Here is a 21,760-nt window from a genome sequence, read left to right as displayed (position 1 = left end):
CAATGAACATCAAATATAACTCGGTAAATCCTCAAGGGAAACATCCACGGAACCCCATGCTACGGGTAAAATAATCCATTATCAAAAATTCAAAAATACAATAGTTTCAATTTAGTAATTTCATAAAATTAACTAAACAATCAAAAGTAAATAAAGAACAACTCCCTTATTTTACTATTTGTTTTGACTTGTTCAAGAAGTCGAATCAAACCCTCTGGTGTTGATTTTATTGTCACTTTACTATTGTATTTTATCGCAACCACTACTTGGATTAAGATTCGTCGATCTTAATTCATACGAAGCAGCCTAATCTTTGAGTAGGATTATATTATTCATGCTCAGGAATGTTCTCTTCAATTATAATTGAAGAAAACAATTTTTTGTTCCAAAATACTTCATTGAAATATTAGCCGGTCAAAACTCAATGGAGAAGGTCTAAAGACACTTTAACTTTGTGCTGCAGGATTGCCAAATGTAAATAGTTTACCCTCAAAACATTCAAATATCCCTTAATAATTTTTTCTACTTGTGTAGAGGCTTCTCCAAGGCACGAATGTGCCTCATTTAAAATATGAAAGTTTTTCACTGTAAGAATAATATAGAAATATGTTTGATATGATCAATAATTAAATCAAGGAAAATTTTATTTAATTAAAATAATTTTTCCTTATTTTAATTATTTGACTAATCAAACCCATCCAAGATGTTAAGTATGTGTTCCTGTATATGCTACTATAAGGTAAGTAAAAATTGCACCTCGTTTAGGGTTTGTAAAAACTGTAGTCAAGATTTTGTTAACCTGTAGCATCCAGTTAATTTAATTGACTGGCTTACCTTTTTTTTTTGACTTGCAATTAAACACTTTTTTTGCACATATTTTGACATTGAAAAATCATTCTAATTTAAGCAAGTCAATAAATAAATAATAAGTAGAAATATAAAATATATTTTAAATACAATAGGAGTCATACATGGACATCTTTTGCACAAATTTGCATATACCAAACCCTTGTTAGCGATAATATACTATTTCCTGGGCTATTTATATAAGTTTTTTCATTGACAAAAATGAAAATTTAATAATAAAACACATTAAAGAAGTTCTTGTGTTCAATTAATACAATAAAATAGACTTTAATACAAGAGAGTGTATTTGTACATATAACCTCAGATAAGAAATTAACAAACTCAATTTGTCACTATGAATTTAATTCAATATTAATTAAACCCTTGTTAGCGATAATATAATAATTCCTATGTTCACAATAAAATATACTTTAATACAAGAGTGTATTTGCACGTATAACCTCAGATAAAAAAATGAACAGATTCAGTTTGTCACTATGAATTCAATATAATATCTAGTCCTTGTTAGCGATAATATACTAATTCATCGGCTACTTATATAAGTTTTTTCGTTGGCAAAAAATGAACTTTTCATAATAAAACACAGTAATAAAATTCTCATGTTCTATTAATATAATGAAATATGCTTTAGTACTGGAGTTTATTTGTACATATAACATTAGATAAGAAATGAATGGACTCGATTTGTCATTAATACAACTTGTAGTTAAAGTTGACCATTTTCATTAAATTTGAAAATGACTAATTTGACGCGTCATGTAGGCGTTTGGTGATTTGTGGATAATATATGTTGTATTGTGATCCAAATTCTAATGGGTATTGGAGTCCTAGTTGAAGTGGTCATGAAGAAATCAAAATGATGGACTGAGAAGAAAAGTCATCGCATATTCTCTAGCTTGCTGCTAGTTGGACACTTGAGTGACACCAACATATTTTCAACAGAAAGTTCTCACCTGTTGTAGCCCACCTAACGCTCGAGTGGTGGGACTGTTGACCGTCTATCGATCGCTTGTCGCTCGAGTGACATGTTTCCCGAGTTTCTTGTGTTAATGTGTTTTTACGCCTACTTATCTTCAATTTGGCTTCTAGGATTGTATATATATAAGCCACGACTTTTATTGCTCCCATAACATTCATACAACATTTCGGGAGTTTTAGATCTTAGTTGAGACTATTTAGATCTTGTTGTAAATATAATTGTCATTGATTATAGTGAATTTTTCCTCTTCCGACTGTGGGTTTTTCCTATCTTGGGTTTCCATGTAAATATTGATGTTATTTATTTTGTTATTGTTTATTTCATTATTGTCATAATCTTCATGTCAAATTCGCAACAAGTGGTATCAAAGCGAATGTTGATTATTCTGCATAGCAACGATGAAGTGTGATATTTCATTATTGGTTCGAAGCACGAGATTTACTTTATAGCAAATGAAGATGCGAGCAGTTCTCGCATAGATGGATTTAGAGGAAGCCTTGCTTGGTTTTAATAAGATGCCTTCAACCTGGATGTAGAATGAAAAGTAGCATAGGGATCGAGTTGTGATCGAAGCTAGAGTAACTTTGTATGAAAAAGAGCTGGACCAACAAGTTACACTTAAAGTGATCTTGAACATATCAAAATTATGGACTGAGAAAAAAAGTTGCTGCATTTTCGGTAGCCTGCCACTAGTTGGACGCTCGAGCGACACCAATAGATTTTTAATAGAAAGTTCTCGCCCATTTGTTGCCCTCTTGATGTCCGAGCAGCAGAGTTGTTGGACAAGCAATAGTGTTCCCCGAGTTTCGTGTTTTAACGTGTTTTGGACTCCTATTTATCTTCAATTTGGTTTCCAGGGTTTTATATATATAAGTCACAATTTGTATTGTTCCAATAACATTCATACAATATTTTGTGAGTTTTAGATCTTAGTTGAAAGCATTAAGATCTTGTTGTAAACAAAATTCTATAAATTATAGTGAATTTTTCCTCTTCTGTCCGTGATTTTTTCCCGTTTTGGGCTTCTACATAAATTTTGGTGTTCTTGATTTTTTTCTTGTTTATTTGATTATTGTCATAGTCTTTTGATCAAATTCGTAATAGTATAGAACGAAGGAGACAAGATCTTCCATCACACATCTTGTCCTAAGACTAAATGAGCATCAATTAATTACTTAACACCTTTGACATGTCAAAGAAGCTCGAAAATGGAAAAAGAAAAAAAATACTCCATCGTCGTAACGCGCATCGAGGGCATTACGTATATTGGCAGCATAGGATATCATACTTCTATAATAGAAGCATCAATGGTTCATGTTAAATGCACACGTATTCTAGTCTATATAGAATAATGCTAATTTTACATTCAATGTTTAACATTTTCGTGTACATTCCATTGGAGTTCAAAAAGTGTTGAGGGTGAAAGTATTTTTTTTTTTAATTGTCCAATCATGTGATAATGTCAAACATAATGTCAAGAAGAATGTACATATAACATAATTGGTCGATATATACATCTCTCACTAAAAATCTCAATGGCTTGAAAAATTTACACACGTTTCTTTCACTATAAAAAGTTTCTTGGTCTTAAGAAAACTCTAAAAAATGGTGAAACAGTATTTTAAAAATCACATATGATTAATTAAGCAACTTCGCCGATCACATAATTATGTTTAATTTATCACAAACTATTAATTACAGAATTTATTGATATTTTCGTTTGATAGGGAATTGGAATAAAATTGAGAATTTTTCCCAAAGCAGAAAAAAGAAAACTTTAACTAAGCTGGCAAGCATTACTAAGATGCGCCGAGGGGGTTTCATGTACAGTGAAGAATCGTCTCTCTAAGAACTCACAATTAGGTGGTCACCACCGACACCCCCCACACCCACGCCAACCCTTTACTACCCACTCCTATTCCCACCCCACCACACCTCACTCTTCCAATATGTAGAAGAATTGCTGACACCCATGCAAGTGCATTCTTGCCATTTAGAGTAGTGCCTCCATTAATACCCTCACCTGCCGCCTCCACCTCCCCACACTGCCTCTATTTATTTCCCTTCTTTTCACGCATTTGACTACCTCTTTCAGTATTTTGTGCACGCTTTTAAAAACAAAACCTTGAAAGTTGCCCTCTCTTTTTTTTTTTTTTTTTTTTGATCGGCTTTTGTTAAAGTTTGAGTTAATTGTTCCAATGAACTTATGATCATTTCTATGATTGGCACTGATTTTTAAAATATCGAGTTTTGATTACTGAACTTAGGTCCATATATTTAATTGATCACTGAATTTTAAAATGTCGAGTTTTGGTCATTAAATTTTGAAAAATGTTGAGTTTTGATTACTGAATTTAGGTCCATGTCTTCGATTACTCACTGAAATTTAAAATATCGAGTTTTGACTACTGAACTTTGAAAAATGTTGTACGTTACTCACAGAACTTTGAAAAAAATATTGTACATTACTCATTGAATTTTGAAAAATATTGTATATTATTCACTGTAAACTCGATATTTTTCAAAGTTTAATAATTATGCTAGTAATTAACTTGACATTTTAAAATTTATTGAGCAATTTAAGACTTGAACCAGTAAGGAAAACTCGATATTTTTCAAAATTTAATGACCAAAATTCGACATTTTAAAGTTCAGTGATCAATCAAAGACATGGATATAAACTCAGTGACCAAAATTCGATATTTTTTAAAATTCAATGATCAAAACTCGATATTTTAAAATTTAATGATCAATAAAAAATATGAACCTAAGTTTAGTGATCATTGGAAATTACCTCTTGAAGTTTTGCACGTTTGCCTCCTCTTTTTTAAAGGAAAAAGTAGCTGAAGGTCAATCATTTTGTGGGTAAAGTATTTACTTTAATAATTTAAGAAGGAAAAAAAAATATGTTCCCGTGAAAAACCGGACAAAAAATATTACACAGATCGTACTATCAGACTCTATAGCACGATTTTTCGAGCCTCGATAACGAAAGAAGGAACCTAGAATAAGGTGTCACACTGTCACAAATTGTGGTAGCATGTGACATTTTACATTTGACACTTACTGCAAGATCAATAAATGCACTATGATGCAAGTGACCTTTCATGATTTTAGGTGTGTTTCTTAAATTTTTTAGTCAAATTACTAATTGCGGATCTACTTTTGTTACAGGTAGGGTGAATGGCACTGGAAATTTGAGTGCTGACATGAATACATGGTTGAGTGCGACACTGATTAACCAAGACACTTGTCTAGATGGTTTTGAGGACACAAACAGCTTTCTCAAAGGTTTGGTGTCGGGTACGCTCGACCAAATCACCTCGTTAGTCCGTGACATGCTTTCCATGGTACGCCCACCTCCTAATGTCGCGCCACCGAAAGGTGCCCATTCTTGCGGCAATGGAGGTCAGTCGGGTGGTAGGAAGCTTTTAACCAATGACCAATTCCCATATTGGCTCAAATCGCGTGATCGGAAACTTCTCCAAGCCACCTACAATGTGACTCCACATGTGGTGGTGGCTGCAGATGGCACCGGGAATTTCACGAGCGTCATGGACGCGGTTTCAAGTGCACCCGATCATAGCACCCAAAGATATGTCATATACATCAAGAAAGGTGTGTACATAGAAAACGTAAATGTTACAAAGAACAAATGGAACATTATGATGGTTGGAGATGGCGTAAATGTTACGGTCATTTCGGGTAGTCGAAATTACGTTGATGGCTGGACAACATACCGTACTGCAACATTTGGTAAGAGCAGTCTTTAATCTCATTTTAATTCCCTATATTAACCATGCAACTATTTATTTTTTCCACTGCATTATTAGGGTATAATGGTAAATGCATAAAAGTATAATGTTACATTCTTATGAATACAATATCCGGGACCCAAATATAGTACTTTGATTTAGTCAATATAAATTGCTACATATAATGTGGATGTACGCATTAAGTGTTGTTGGCTGTAGTTGAATAAATTCAATTTGCCAAACATTAATGTAAGAAAAAAATTTTGCTTAATGCACAATGTACAAATGGGACAGGAATCTACTATCCTTGGTCTAATATTTTCCATACTCGAGCATTATTGATAACATGCCTAGACCCATATTTCTTGCTAATGAACATGTTCCATCGGGCTCTATGTCTTTTTAAAGATTTGACAACCTTGTAAAAAAAATTTATGCTTTGTTTGTCTATCATTTTTTCATATTCTACCACAGTGCTCAATTTCAACCATATATTTTTTATTAAAATAATATTACACGTAAATAAAAAACTTTTCCTTCCCTTTTTACCACACATTTTAACATAAATCACTATTTCATAATATATTACTCACAAATAATGGGGCACAAACAAGCACTTTAATGTTTGGTTACGTCTAGACTATTTAGATACATAAAAAGCACACGACTATTCTTTATAGCTTGGGCCATGTTTGGTATACATTATGGACACCATAATGGTGTCCATAATGCACACATGACGCCTCCCTATTGGAGGGGCGCCTGGCCCACCCGGCACCCCTCCAATAGGGGGGGCACCATGTGTGCATTATGGACACCATTATGGTGTCCATAACGTACACTAAGAATTATTCTTCTTTATAAAGTGAAGGTATGTATAAATGTACACATGGACTTGATTGAATAGCGTAGTAAAATGTACTGATGTGACATAAATGGTGTGTGTTCTACGTATAAAATGCAGCTGTTAAAGGAAAAGGCTTTATAGCACGAGACATAACATTTGAAAACACGGCCGGGCCCGAAAAGCACCAAGCAGTGGCGTTTCTATCAGACTCCGACCTCTCTGTGATGTACCGTTGTGGTATGAGGGGATACCAAGACACATTATATGCACACTCAATGCGTCAGTTCTATAGAGAATGTCAAATCACTGGAACGGTTGATTTTATGTTTGGTGATGGTGCCGCTGTCTTTCAAAATTGTCAAATTCTAGCACGAAAAGGCCTTCCAAATCAAAAAAACACGATAACTGCTCAAGGTCGCAAGGAGTCCACTGAAAATACGGGCTTTGTTCTACATTTTTGCAACATATCGGTTGAGCCTGAAGTGCTAGCATCGTTGAACTCCACACATACCTACTTAGGCCGGCCGTGGAAGCAATATTCGCGCACTGTAATCATGAAATCGTACATTAGCAATGCCATTAGGCCCGAAGGATGGCTCGAATGGAATGAGACTTTCGCATTCGATACTTTATATTATGGTGAATACATGAATTCCGGTCCCGGAGCTGGCTTGGCAAGTCGAGTGAAATGGCCCGGTTACCATACAATTAATGATTCAACTCAAGCAACTACTTTCACAGTGTCTCAGTTCATAGGGGGAAATACATGGCTACCATCAACCGGAGTCAAGTACACTGGAGGCCTGGAAATTTGAGATGCCAATTTTTGGTCTCTTGGATTGAACTTTTGTATGTAATTAACAAGAATAAATTTAATTTTGTCATGTCATTGATGAATATGAATTTGGAGTGGTAATTTTTGTTCAATAAAATTATTATTATGATTTTGATTGGTTGTTCAATCATATCGACTTGTAATTCAACTATTAAACATGTCATTGTAGTTCTAATTGATATGCACAAATATGAAAAATGGAAAACTATTTATTTAAGCCTTATTGTTTTGTCACGCCCTTTAAAAAAAAATATCGTACTTTAATTTGTAATGGTCTAATTTCATTATAAGTCTTTAATTATTGACTCTATGCATGGCTACATTAACGCGAAGGGAATAATTGCACTAACCTACATTATTCTTATCAAGCCAATTTTGAATTATCTTATCTTTATTTCATGTTCAGAAGAAAATACGATATTAACGATATTGACTAGTGGTGCATAGAGTGCTCGATCTTTGACATACCTAAGATTTTAGCACTTAGTATGGATTAAAATCCGATTTTTAATATATTTTGATAAAAATTGATGGAATTTGTGGTCGAAAAATTATAGATCCTATAACATATGTAGTTGAAATTAATTGTTGACTTTAATTTAGATTAAAATCTAAATTTTATTCCACACCAAATAAGGGCTTAATTATAATCAAATGAAAAATATTAGAGGCTAAATTATGAAATAAATGAAAAATTGCACCATTGATCCCTAATCTATTAAGCGGATTGTAACTTTTTCTCTTTTTGCAAATTTGTTTTAACTTGTCACATTTTTATTATTATTAGTCCTCAATAGGGAAAGACAAATTGACTATTTAAAAGTCAATTGTATAAACATTTTTAGTTAAAATATATAAATAAAACATATACTCGCACTTCGTTCTTGAATGAATTGAACATAAACACGAAAGAAATATTATCAAATTCACATGCCATCGATTGATATATATTATTGTTTGAGATGGAAGAAAAATTCTGAGTAAAGATTTCTATTCATAAAAAGTGAAAGCGAGTTTTACATGCACAATACATTTTGTCGAACAAAAAAGGGGAAAAAGGGACTTATGAAATTGAAACAATAGAAATAGGGTGATCAAGACAAATTACAAAATTCTCTGACCAGTATAGTGACTAAACAGAAATAACATGTTTTTCTTAGAAGAAAGCCTAATGTGGAGTTAGGGGATTGGGTGTAGAGAGTTGGTCGGTTTGGTGTGGGCATAGGGTGTCGGGGTCGGCAAGGACATGAACTTCTGTTTTCTTGTTTTTCTTCCCTTTGGTTTCTTCTCTTTGGTTTTTATTTTTATTTTTTTTTTCATTTTTCATTTTATTTATTTTAACTGAAAATAAAAGTATACCGATTTTTCAAATTTTTTTTAAAGGACAATGCTATATGTATATTAAGACTTACACAGTGCCTTATCTAAATATCACATTGCATTCTATCATTGTCAGTTTAAACCACAATCAGCTTTTTTATCTAATCTTTTCCCTCAACATCATTTTGGCCACTTCTTTTGACCACCCCTTTTTTTTGAATAATGTTATTTGCAGTGAAAACTACCGACAGTTGCCCTATGTGGCTTATATTTGGTAGTTTTTCATTTGATGTATAATTCAAAAAATAACTACCATATCTATGTATCAAATACCAAATTGTCAAGTGTATGCCACATAGGACGACTGCTGACAGTCTTCACTACGAATAACATTACCTTTTTTTTTTTTTGGTACAAACAGCAAAATCCTTTTTTAAATGCGTTGCAATCAATGCTTCACTGATAGCCACATAAGCCTCCAGTGATGGCAAAAGGAGCCACTTGCCTAAAATAACAATTGGTGTATGCTTCGAACAAGTCATCTCACTTGAAGTTGATGCTCACTTATCTTCACGTCTTTTCACAAAGACACAACGAGCCTAGTAGGTGAACCAAGTAAAAGTTTAATAATATTAAGAGGAACATTCACCAAGCGAAGCTGGGTGAGCCATCAAGACTTGGTAAAAAGCAAAGTAACATACGAAAATAATATATAAAGATCACTATTTCAAAATAAGCCTTTGAGAACCAACAAAGAGGGATCATCGTCCCTTTAGCATTAATTTCTTAGAGAACACAAAAAAGATTAAGCAGGAAAATTTGCGGATAGTAAACACCAGGGAGCAAATAATTCTAGAATGAACTATTCGTCTTCCTAGTTTTCGATACAAGAAAATGGTTTCCGAGTTGAAGCGTTCAACGGTTCTTCGCCAACTCTCTTTTAAGGTTGAGCTTGTTCAAGTGGGATTCGACTTACCTTCCTTTCCTTGCTGGCAAAATATATCTTCAAGCAGATTACCTGTTAGTATGCGACATGTGTGCTTAGAGCGAATGTGCAAGAACACTTGTAGAAATCCCTGAATCAATTATAGGATTTTTGTAATATTGGTGTTATGTATAATTAGAGTTAGGAAATATCTTTTCTTTCTTGAGGTAGAATATTATTTTCTTTTTCTTCACTATTGTAATGTATAATATATCATGGTGTAGAGTTGTAGGAACCATCAATCAATTGAAAATAAAATATTTTCTCATTGTGTCTATATGGTATTAGAGCTCAGGTAAATTCAAACCCGACCATCGGTGGCGGAAAACACAACCAATAGTAAAACACAGCCTCTTCAGAAACAAGAATCAGTGAGACTGAAACCATCCCCACATGAAGTCAATTGGAATTGATAATTCCTCCTTTCAATTTACGATGGAGAAGCTCAATGGTAGAAATTATAGAGAGTGGGCTCAATCTATTAAGTTAGTGGGAGACGGGAAAGGAAAAATTGGGTGCCTTATTGGTGATGTGAAGCACCCGTGGATGCAACACTTCAACAAAAAATGGAAATCTAAAAATTTCATGGTGTTGTCATGGCTTGTCAACTCGATGAAGTTGTCAATTGTTAAAATTTATCTTTTCATGGCAAGCGAGGACATATGGGACGTTGTTTGAGAAATGTACTCCAATGCGGAAGATTCATCCCAAGTCTTCGAAATTAAAACAAAGCAATGGTAGGCGAGGCAAGAAGAAAAGATATGTCATTGAATATTATATGGAGATAACTACTTGATAAGAGTGTAAAATATCATATTTTCCCCTCTTAACTATTGCATTCATGTGATTATATTATGCCAAAATGCACGCATTACTCTTATATTTTGGTTTAGGTTGCATTTTGGTGAAAAAGATGAAATTCGGAAGAAACAAGTGAAAAATGACCAAATTAGAAGAGAACGAAAGTTCGAGGACTAAAGTGCAAATGATCCAAACTTGTGTCCAAGATTATGATGAAGATTGGAAAGTGTTAGAGGTCAAGTGGATGAGGAACGAAGTCAAAGGGATGAAATAACATCAAAGTTTGATCAATACATCAATTTCCAATCGAAAACCAACACACCAGTTTTTAGTCTCATGTTGGGACCTATTTTTGACATGGAAGATGATCGAATTGGGAGATGACTTCTGAATAAAAATTGTGGCCCTTTGAGTTAGCTATCCAATGCAACTTGAATCACCTCAATTGGACATCGGGAAAGAAAGTTATGATTAAAATACTAAAAGCTGTCTGGCTGAACCATGCGGCCGCATGCCTTTCTACTATGCGGTCGCACACACCTATACCGAGAATTGAAGAGGCTGAAAGTGCATAACCATGCGACCGCAATGACAATAACCATGCGGTCACATAGTGTTTTTTTAGCGGCCGAATCTCAATTTCCTTATACGATTGAATCTCTTATGGTAACCTAATTTTCACGGGATATAAATGCCCAAAACCACCCAAAACGAAGGGAGACGCCTCCAGACCTATTTCTTTCATCTTGGTGCTCAAGAAACTCCATGGAAAACTAAGGACCTCGGTGAAGCAACGAAGGAACTAATTGGATTTGGAGATTTCACATCATAATTTCATGTAATTCGAACTCTCTTTGCTTAATAATTTCTAGATTTGGATTTTCTCGTTATGATTAGTATTGAAATTTGTTTAACTTTTAATAAATTTCTCATGGATTCAATCATGCTTTTTCCATTGTTAAATTAAACTATTTGTTGAGTTTCAATTTAAATTACTTATTGTTGAGATTATTTTAACTTTTATCAAATCCTTCATAGATCTAGCCATGCTCTTTCTATCGAATGATTGAAATAATTGTTGAATTTTAATCTTAATATCACTTTATTGGCGGATTGATTACTGCCTTATGCCTGACGTATATGGTCGATTTTTGATCTTGTTCCAATAAAAATGTGCGAATGAGTTATAGAAAATTTAGATTCTAGAAACATAATTGGAATAAAATTGGACTTCATTGTTAAATCTTCCAATTAGAGAGTTGGGAAGAAAACCTCTAATTGAGTAAAAATACATGAATTATTGATGTTGATTGATCCAATCCAATGGGGGAACTCTGACGCTTCACTAATTCGCATATTGATAATTAATTTTTATTTTAAGTGACAAATCATTCCCACATTTAATTACGAAAACCCTAGTTTGTTTGATCTTTTGAGAATTTTTCCATCTCCCTGTGGATACGACACCCCAAAGCTGTACTACAATCACCGCGTTATTCTTTGGGCGTAATCAAATTTTGGCGCCGTTGCCGGGGAGACGGTACAAGTAATCAAGGGATCGACCGAAAAAGGGTGACATCGTTCCCTTTCCTTCACTTTTATTTGATTTAATTTTTTTTAGAGTTATTTTTATTTTGTTTTCACATTTTCTTTGTTTTTTTTTGTGTGTTTGATGAGCAGGGATCGAGGCAATCAGGGGAGCTCTACTGGAGCACCTTATCCAGTGTTTGAATCTCAATATAACCCTTATTTTGCTACTACATCAATTGCCACGAACACCTCAACACATAACACTATGTCTGATAGTGAACACGACGATGCGCCTTATAGGACTTTGCATGATTATTTGCACCCCACACGTACATCCACACCATCATGCATAATGTTTCCACCCAATATGCTACGGATGGAACTAAAACCGGGAATGATTCAACTTCTTCCCACTTTTCATGGACTTCACAGTGAAAACCCATACGTGCATATTAGGGAATTTGAGGAGGTAGTTGCAACCTTCCACAATCAACATGGTACAACGGATGCAGCTAGGTTAAAATTTTTCCCGTTTTCACTTAAAGAGAGAGCAAAAACCTGGCTATATTCGTTGAGACCAAGTTCAATTGGTACATGGGCTGAAATGACGCAAGCATTTTTTAATAAATACTTTCCCCACCATAAGACTAGCGCCCTTAAGAAGCAAATCTCATCTTTTACCCAAAAGGATAGTGAGACCCTATATCAGGCCTGGGAGAGATTTAAAGAACTACAAGCCCTTTGTCCTCACCATGGTTATGAGAGCTGGCGTATAGTTAGTTACTTTTATGAGGGATTAACACCTAGGGAACGTCAATTCGTAGAGATGATGTGTAACGGTGATTTTCTGCAAAAGGATCCGGATGAGGCCATAGAGTATCTAGACGATCTTGCTGAGAAAGCTCATACTTGGATAGGATCTAGCCTTACTGATAGTACCAATAGGTCACGACCCCCAGAAAACCCCACTAGTACAGGTATCTATCAACTTAGGGAAGAAGATAGTCTTAAGGCCAAAGTGGAAGCCCTTACTAAGGAATTTGAGACCTTGCGTGCTAAAGGCTCTAAACCTGCACAAACTATTTCGCGTGTTGAATCTATGGGACCTTGTTTTGTGTGCGGTGGAGTAGATCACCTAGCCAGGAGTGCACCACTTTAATTGAGATGAGAGGGGTTTATGAGGAACATTGTAATGCCTTAGGCACATATAGGAAGCCCTATTCTCCTTTCTCCGAATCCTATAACCCAGGGTGGCGCAATCATCCCAATCTTAGTTGGAAATCTGAAAACCAACAAACTACCCAATCAAATAGAGCTTACAGTACACCATCATATCAACCCACACCCTCTAGGAACTCTTTAGAAGATACCTTACATGCATTCATAGAGGCATAAGGCAAGACCAATCAGAAGTTTGAGACTATGATTAACTAGGTAGTGGAGGAAAATAAGGAGATAAAAAATCATGTGTCTAAATTGACCAATGCCTTGACTGTGGGGGAACGTGGGAAATTTTCAGCACAAGCTCAACCTAATCCTAAGGGACAGCATATGGCTCAAACCTCAGATTCAGGAGAGAGTAACTATTAAAGAAGCAAATGCCATCACCACCTGATCTGGGAAGGTTATAGAACCAATTTCAAAACCTAGGGAAAATGAAAAGGAGTCTAGTGAGTCTGAAGAAAGTAGCCCTAGTGATGAGGCAGTAGGAAATCCATCAAGGGTACCTTTTCCACAAGCCCTTAAGCTTAGCCCAAAATCAGTCAATCAACACAATGAGATCCTAGAACACCTTACGCAAGTAAAAATTAATCTTCCACTCTTGCATGTAATTTCACAAGTTCCTACATATGCGAAAGTCCTTAAGGACTTGTGCACTGTGAAGAGGAAACACATTGTCAAGAAGACTGCGTTCTTGAACGAACAAGTGAGTGCTGTAATTGAACAAAGGATCCCACCGAAATATAAGGACCCTGGCTGTCCAACTGTTTCCTGTGTCATCGGGAACCATGAGTTTGCACAAGCTCTCCTTGATCTGGGAGCCAGTGTTAATCTCATGCCCCATTCCATATACTTACTATTAGGTCTTGGTGAAATTAAACCCACTTCTGTGGTTTTACAACTAGCTGATAGATCCACTATAAGACCTAGGGGAGTAGTTGAAGATGTGTTGGTTCAAATTGATAAATTCTACTACCCCGTTGATTTCTTAGTCTTGGATGTGAAGGTTAATGTTAATGTTGATTCTAAAATTTCTATTATTCTTGGTAGACCTTTCCTCGCCACAGCTAACGCCCTTATAAATTGCAGGAATGGTCTAATGAAATTGTCTTTTGGGAATATGACTCTAGAAGTCAACATTTTTCACATTGCTACGCAACCAATGGAAAGTGATGAGTGCCACCACACACATATGATTGAGGCACTCACTCAGGAGGAGGCACTTGAGACTACAAATTCTGACCCCTTAAATCTTTTTCTTTTGAATTCTGCAATTCCAGCAAGTGTTAATGATGAAGAATATGCTAACATTTGTGCTATTTTTGCAAAATTTCAGGACTATGGGACATCACCATGGCAACCCAAATTTGAAGAATTGCCAGAAAGGATGGGCGGCTAGCAACCATCAAACATTGAAAGCCCCAAACCAGCTTTGAAACCGCTACCCCCAGGATTGAAACATGAATTCCTTGGACTAGGTGATACTTTTCCTGTAATTATTTCTTCAGAATTGGATGCATTACAATGTGAGCAACTTTTAAATATTCTGAATGAACACAAATCTGCATTAGGTTGGACCATAGCTGACATTAAGGGTATTAGTCCTCTAATTTGCTCACATAGGATTCATTTAGAAGAAGGAGCCACCCCTAAAAGAGACCCACAACATAGGCTAAACCCGACAATGAAAGATGTTGTGAAAAATGAAGTGCTGAAATTGTTAGATGTAGGTATCATTTATCCTATTGCAGATAGTAAATGGGTTAGTCCTACACAGGTAGTCCCTAAAAAGTCTGGTGTCACAGTGGTAAAAAATGAAGTAGATGAAATGGTCCCAACAAAAACAGTGACTGGATGGCGCATGTGCATTGATTATAGGAAGTTGAATGCTGCCACCCATAAGGACCACTTTCCCCTCCCCTTTTTAGACCAAATCCTGGAGCGTGTGGCTGGCCATCCTTTTTACTGTTTTCTGGATGGCTACTCTGGTTATTATCAAATTGAAATAGCCTTAGAAGACCAAGAGAAGACCACATTTACTTGTCCATTTGGTACTTATGCATTTCGTAGGATGCCATTTGGACTTTGTAACGCCCCTGCCACATTCCAAAGATACATGATAAGCATATTTACTGACATGATAAATGAGTGCATGGAAGTTTTCATGGATGACTTGACAGTGTTTGGAGTCTCGTTTGATGCATGTCTATTTAACTTGAAGAGAGTCTTGACCCGGTGTGTGGAAAAAGGATTAGTTTTGAATTGGGAGAAATGTCATTTTATGGTACCTTCAGGAATTGTCTTAGGACATGTAATTTCTTCTAAAGGAATAGAGGTCGACAAATCAAAAATTGAACTGATCTCCAAATTGCCTACACCTAAAACCGTCAAAGACATAAGATAATTTCTAGGTCACGTAAGTTTTTATAGGAGGTTTATACAGAACTTTTCATTCATATCCAGACCCTTGTGTAACCTTCTAAGTAAAGAAGCCAATTTTGAATGGACCCCAGAATGCCAAGAGGCATTTAAAACACTGATTAACAAGCTCACTTCTGCACCGATCATGCAACCACCTGATTGGTCCCTACCGTTTGAAATTATGTGTGATACTAGTGATTATGTGGTAGGTGCTGTACTGGGACAACGAAGAGAGGGTAAGCCTTTTGTCATTTACTACGCTAGTAGAACTCTTAACAGTGCTCAGATAAACTATTCCACAACTGAAAAAGAGCTACTAGCTGTGGTCTTTGCACTCGACAAGTTTAGATCCTATTTAATAGGTTCTCCCATTACAATTTTCACAGATCATGCAGCCTTTAAATACATTCTTGCAAAGAAGGACACTAAGGCGCGATTAATACGGTGGATATTGCTTTTGCTGGAATTTGACATCACCATCAAGGACAAGAAAGGAGTGGAGAATGTCGTAGCAGACCACTTATCAAGGCTAACCTTTGAAGACACTACAAACACCTTGCCAATAAGTGATGAATTCCCAGATGAAAATTTATTTTCTATCTCTTCTTTACCATGGTTTGGTCACATTGTGAACTACTTGACTGCAGGTGAAATCCCAAAGGAGTGGAATACAAAGGATAAGAGGAAGTTTTTGGTTCATGTACGTAATTTTTATTGGGATGACCCATGTTTGTTTAAGTACTGCCCCGACCAAATCTTAAGACGTTGTGTCCCCAATGAAGAAATACCTAGCATACTTAGTTTCTATCATACTCAAGCATGTGGTGGCCACTTCTCTATAAAAAAGACTGCTGCAAAAATTCTACAATGTGGTTTTTATTGGCCTACCTTGTTCAAAGACACTAATACCTATTGTAGAACCTGTGAAAGATGCCAAAAATTAGGTGCCGTGTCTCGATGTAATATGATGCCTTTAAACCCCATTTTAGTGATAGAAGTGTTTGATTGTTGGGAGATTGACTTTATGGGCCCCTTTCCACCTTCTTTTGGTTATCTATACATTATTGTGGCGGTGGATTATGTTTCTAAATGGGTAGAGGCGGTCGCTTGTAGAGCTAATGACAATAAAACGGTTATTAAATTCCTCAAAGAAAATGTCTTGTCTAGATTTGGTACACCACGTGTCATTATTAGTGACAGAGGCACACACTTTTGCAACCATTCATTCGAAGCACTAATGAAAAAATATGGAGTTATTCATAAAATCTCTACTGCTTACCACCCCCAAACTAGTGGACAGGTAGAATTGGCTAATAGGGAAATTAAACAAATTTTGGAAAAAACGGTGAATCCTAATCGTAAAGATTGGTCTTTAAGATTAAGTGATGCACTTTGGGCTTACCGTATTGCTTTTAAGACTTCCCTAGGCATGTCACCATATAGACTTATTTTTGGAAAGCCTTGCCATTTACCTGTGGAGCTTGAATACCGATCATATTGGGCTATTAAACATTTTAATTTCGACCTAGAGGAGGGAGGTAAGCTTAGGAAATTTCAATTGGCTGAGTTAGAGGAGTTGAGAAATGAGGCCTATGAGAGTTCTAGAATCTACAAGGAAAAAATGAAAGCTTTTCATGATAAAAACATTTTGAGAAAAACTTTTGAACCAAATTAAAAAGTATACCTGTATGATTCTAGACTCCACAAGCATCCTGGAAAACTTCGTTCTAGGTGGACTGGTCCCTTTGTGGTATTACGAGTCTTTGAAAATGAAGCGGTTGAAATTGAGGATCCTAATGATGGTAGAGTGTTCAAAGTGAATGGACAGCGTCTCAAAATAGCTTTTGGGCAATCGGTGCCTGCAGTGGAAGAAATTCCCCTTGCAGACCCTGTTTACCACCCTTAGTTTCACTCAGGTTCATCCTTCACTTTATTTTTCTATATATTAGTTTTAGATTTTTCTTTTTAGTATGATTTGCATTCATTTTTTTTTTGGTTTATTTTTTACTCGCATTATCCATCCATTGAGTTCTTTCAGGCTTCTCATCCTTCGAACTTAAGTTAATATCCTGCAGCACTCAGGTGATACCTTTCCCCTTCTTTATTTTTGGAGACATGTTTATGCATTGAGGACAATGTAACTTTTAGTTGGGGGGAGGATACATTTTGTTTGTGAATTGCATTGCATGATAAATTGTGTGATCATGGAATTGTGAAAAATTTTACATTTTTGCCTGGACTTCTGAGTTGCTGCATGTCTATGCCTATGTGCTTGAGTGACAAAATATGCCACTAGGAGTTGGTTGTGTTTATGAGAATCTGGATATCAGGACACTTGCTATATTTCACTTTATGCCAACAAGCCTTGTGGTAAGATAGTGGTTTAACACATGTAGCGAGAGGAATCTCCTGCTAGAGCCTTCTTTAGAGAGAATTGGTGAGGATTGAGAGTTATCACATTGGAATTGTGAAAAAGTTTACATTTTTGCTTGGACTTCTGAGTTGCTGCATGTCTATACCTATGTGCTTGAGTGACAAAATATGCCACTAGGAGTTGGTTGTGTTTATGAGAATCTGGATATCAGGACACTTGCTATATTTCACTTTGTGCACATAAGCCTTGTGGTAAGATAGTGGTTTAACACATGTAGCTAGAGGAATCTCCTGCTAGAGCCTTCTTTAGAGAGAATTGGTGAGGATTGAGAGTTATCACATATTAAAAATGTAATAAGTGTTCATTGATTGTGTGAATTGGAAACTTCTTCTGAGAACGATATTACACGATATGTGGAAAGACGGTGGTTTGTACTTGAGAAATGATAACAGTCAATTTAGGATTGAATTTGAGCCTTCAGACTAGTTCTTTTCCATAATTATAATCCCCTAGTAGCCACTTTGAGCCAATACACATGCATAACCATTTCTTTTCATGTGCCTAAATTATCCATACCTCCTTACACTGGATTAAAGTCTATAAATAGTCATTTTTCCACATTTATGCTTCCAAGTGTATAGTAGGTGTTAAATGTCCATTTGAGAAGAAAAGTAACGAGGAAAGTGATAAGAGACGATAAGTGCTCGGGTGATGCAAAAAAAAAAAAAAAAAAGGGCAAGAAAAGAAAAAAAAAGAAAAAAATTTTGAAAAAAAAATTGAAAAAAAAAAAGAAAAAAAAAAGAGAGTGGATTGTTGTTGGGAATTGAAAGGTTAAGGAATGTGTTGTTGTAAAGGATTGTTATGTTGAATTACTTGTTGAGATGCCTAACTAGATACTTGGAAGTCCCTAAATTCTTTTCACCCTACTCTTCATATAACCCAGCTTAACCCCTTTCACACCCTTTGCATTGACTGTTTTGATCTCAAGTCGGTTTGTGGTAAGAAGTTGATGAATTCTCATTTGAAAGTATGCCTATCATGTGATCAATGTCTGCTTGTTGCTAATTATTAAAGCCTCCATGTTCTGAGTGTGCATCTTTCCCAGCTCCATAGAGAGAAATCCCGCACTAAACACTTTAATATCTGTGAGTTATGGGGTTGGACCTTTAGCTAGAGATACACTCGATGTTGCATGTGTTAAGGTTGGCGGTAAGATGGCTATAGCTTGACACACACTTACACATTTAGCAAGTGTTTTTGATATCTTGATGATCATAACATTGTTAATTTCTGGTGGTGTTGAGTTTGAAAAGAGAATGAACTACTGTTGAATTAGAACTTAACAATTTCACTTGTAACATGGACCAATCACTCATTTGCTTTACTTTGCATTAAATTGCTAGGGACTAGTAATAAACAAGTTGGGGGGTGTGATAAGAGTGTAAAATACCATATTTTCCCCTCTTAACTATTGCATTCATGTGATTATATTATGCCAAAATGCACCCATTGCTCTTATATTTTGGTTTAGGTTGCATTTTGGTGAAAAAGATGAAATTCGGAAGAAACAAGTGAAAAATGACCAAAGTAGAAGAGAACGAAAGTTTGAGGACTAAAGTGCAAATGATCCAAACTTGTGTCCAAGATTATGATGAAGATTGGAAAGTGTTAGAGGTCAAGTGGATGAGGAACGAAGTCAAAGGGATGAAATAACATCAAAGTTTGATCAATACATCAATTTCCAATCGAAAACCAACACACCAGTTTTTAGTCTCATGTTGGGACCTATTTTTGACATGGAAGATGATCGAATTGGGAGATGACTTCTGAATAAAAATTGTGGCCCTTTGAGTTAGCTATCTAATGCAACTTGAATCACCTCAATTGGACATCGGGAAAGAAAGTTATGATTAAAATACTGAAAGCTATCTGGCGGAACCATGCGGCCGCATGCCTTTCTACTATGCGATCGCACACACCTATACCGAGAATTGAAGAGGCTGAAAGTGCATAACCATGCGACCGCAATGACAATAACCATGCGGTTGCATAGTGTTTTTTTGGCGGCCGAATCTCAGTTTCCTTATATGATTGAATCTCTTATGGTAACCTAATTTTCACGGGATATAAATGCCCAAAATCACCCAGAACGAAGGGAGACGCCCCCAGACCTATTTCTTTCATCTTGGTGCTCAAGAAACTCCATGAAAAACTAAGGACCTCGGTGAAGCAACGAAGGAACTCATTGGATTTGGAGATTTCACGTCATAATTTCATGTAATTCGAACTCTCTTTGCTTAATAATTTCTAGATTTGGATTTTCTCGTTATGAATTAGTATTGAAATTTGTTTAACTTTTAATAAATTTCTCATGGATTCAGTCATGTCTTTTCCATTGTTAGATTAAACTATTTGTTGAGTTTCAATTTAAATTACTTATTGTTGAGATTATTTTAACTTTTATCAAATCCTTCATAGATCTAGCCATGCTCTATCTATCGAATGATTGAAATAATTGTTGAATTTTAATCTTAATATCACTTTATTGGCGGATTGATTACTGCCTTATGCCTGACGTATATGGTCGATTTTTGATCTTGTTCCAATAAAAATGTGCGAATGTGTTATAGAAAATCTAGATTCTAGAAACATAATTGGAATAAAATTGGACTTCATTGTTAAATCTTCCAATTAGAGAGTTGGGAAGAAAATCTCTAATTGAGTAAAAATACATGAATTATTGATGTTGATTGATCCAATCCAATGAGGGAACTCCGACGCTTCACTAATTCGCATATTGATAATTAATTTTTATTTTAAGTGACAAATCATTCTCACATTTAATTACGAAAATCCTAGTGTTTGATCGTCTGAGAATTTTTCCATCTCCCTGTGGATACGACACCCCAAAGCTGTACTACAATCGCCGCGTTATTCTTTGGGCGTAATCACTACTCTCTGGCAAGAATTGGACCTCAACGTTGATGAACAATAAGTTTGCTAGAGCAACAATGTTCAATACAAGAAAAGAGTGGAGAACAAACCAGTGTATAAATTCTTAGCTGGGTTGAACAAAGAACTCAACGATGTGAGAGGTTGAATTCTTGGCCACCGGCCACTGCCCACCATCCATGACGTCTTTGCTGAAGTGAGGCGCGAGGAGAGTCACTGGCTTATTATGTTGAAGAAGGATATAATTGGGTGTAAAGGAATGGTTGATAGGTTGGCCCTCTCATGTAACTCCATTGGGCCTACCGGGTCAGATGAAATTGGGCCAAAAGGAATAGTTGTAAAAATTGGAAAAAATTTACAAAATGAGCCTTAATCTGTTGAGCTTGTTTGGGAGCCCAAACGCTTTAAAAATTTGTATTTGGCCCCCAAGACAACAAATGGGTTGCCCTTAGTATGATCAATATCAAAAACCTAGATATAAAGAAGATAGACATAAAGAAGATACGTGTTCGGAGTTGCATGGATAGCCATTTGATTGGAAATCAAGATAGAATATCAAGTTTCAATCATTTCCACTAAAGTACAATAATCCATTTCTGGTTGTGCATTTAATCTCGATCAACTAGAACAACTCTACAAAATGTTTTCCAACTTCCAATTACCTGGCTCATCAAGTTTCTTGCCCCACAGAGGTAATTTTCTAAGAGCTATGAATACCGCCTTATTCTCCACGGACTCCCATCATTTATTTATTTTATACTCACCTTATGCTGACAATTTTAAAGTTAAAATTGCAGATGACTCTCACCCTTTCTCTCCCCCTCCCTCGTAGCTAGAAAAGACAGTATTCGAATCTCAAATTTAATCACACGA

General features: G+C 35.7%; 1 protein-coding gene and 1 pseudogene across 1 annotated transcript; both read left to right on the top strand.

Annotated features, from left to right (window-relative positions):
* The first annotated feature begins 4,938 nt into the window (after window positions 1-4,938).
* On the top strand, window positions 4,939-7,481 carry LOC111403817 (pectinesterase/pectinesterase inhibitor PPE8B-like). Its single transcript, XM_023032441.1, has 2 exons — window positions 4,939-5,602; window positions 6,566-7,481. The coding sequence occupies exons 1-2, from the start codon at window positions 4,954-4,956 to the stop codon at window positions 7,261-7,263; spliced, it is 1,347 nt and encodes a 448-aa protein (XP_022888209.1). The 5' UTR covers window positions 4,939-4,953; the 3' UTR covers window positions 7,264-7,481.
* Window positions 7,482-10,023: 2,542 nt separating this feature from the next.
* On the top strand, window positions 10,024-17,566 carry LOC111404608 (annotated as a pseudogene).
* The last annotated feature ends 4,194 nt before the right edge of the window (window positions 17,567-21,760 follow it).

Source organism: Olea europaea, chromosome 11 (assembly GCF_002742605.1).
Source record: "Olea europaea var. sylvestris chromosome 11, O_europaea_v1, whole genome shotgun sequence".
Classification (NCBI taxonomy): domain Eukaryota; kingdom Viridiplantae; phylum Streptophyta; class Magnoliopsida; order Lamiales; family Oleaceae; genus Olea; species Olea europaea.
The sequence above is the reverse complement of the archived record's forward strand: the minus strand, read 5'-3'. Positions and strand labels throughout refer to the sequence as shown.

Coding starts and splice junctions, on each gene's coding strand:
- LOC111403817 (XM_023032441.1), top strand. CDS start 4,954: ATGATTTTAGGTGTGTTTCTTAAATTTTTTAGTCAAATTACTAATTGC. Junction 5,603..6,565: donor ATACCGTACTGCAACATTTG/GTAAGAGCAGTC, acceptor TATAAAATGCAG/CTGTTAAAGGAAAAGGCTTT.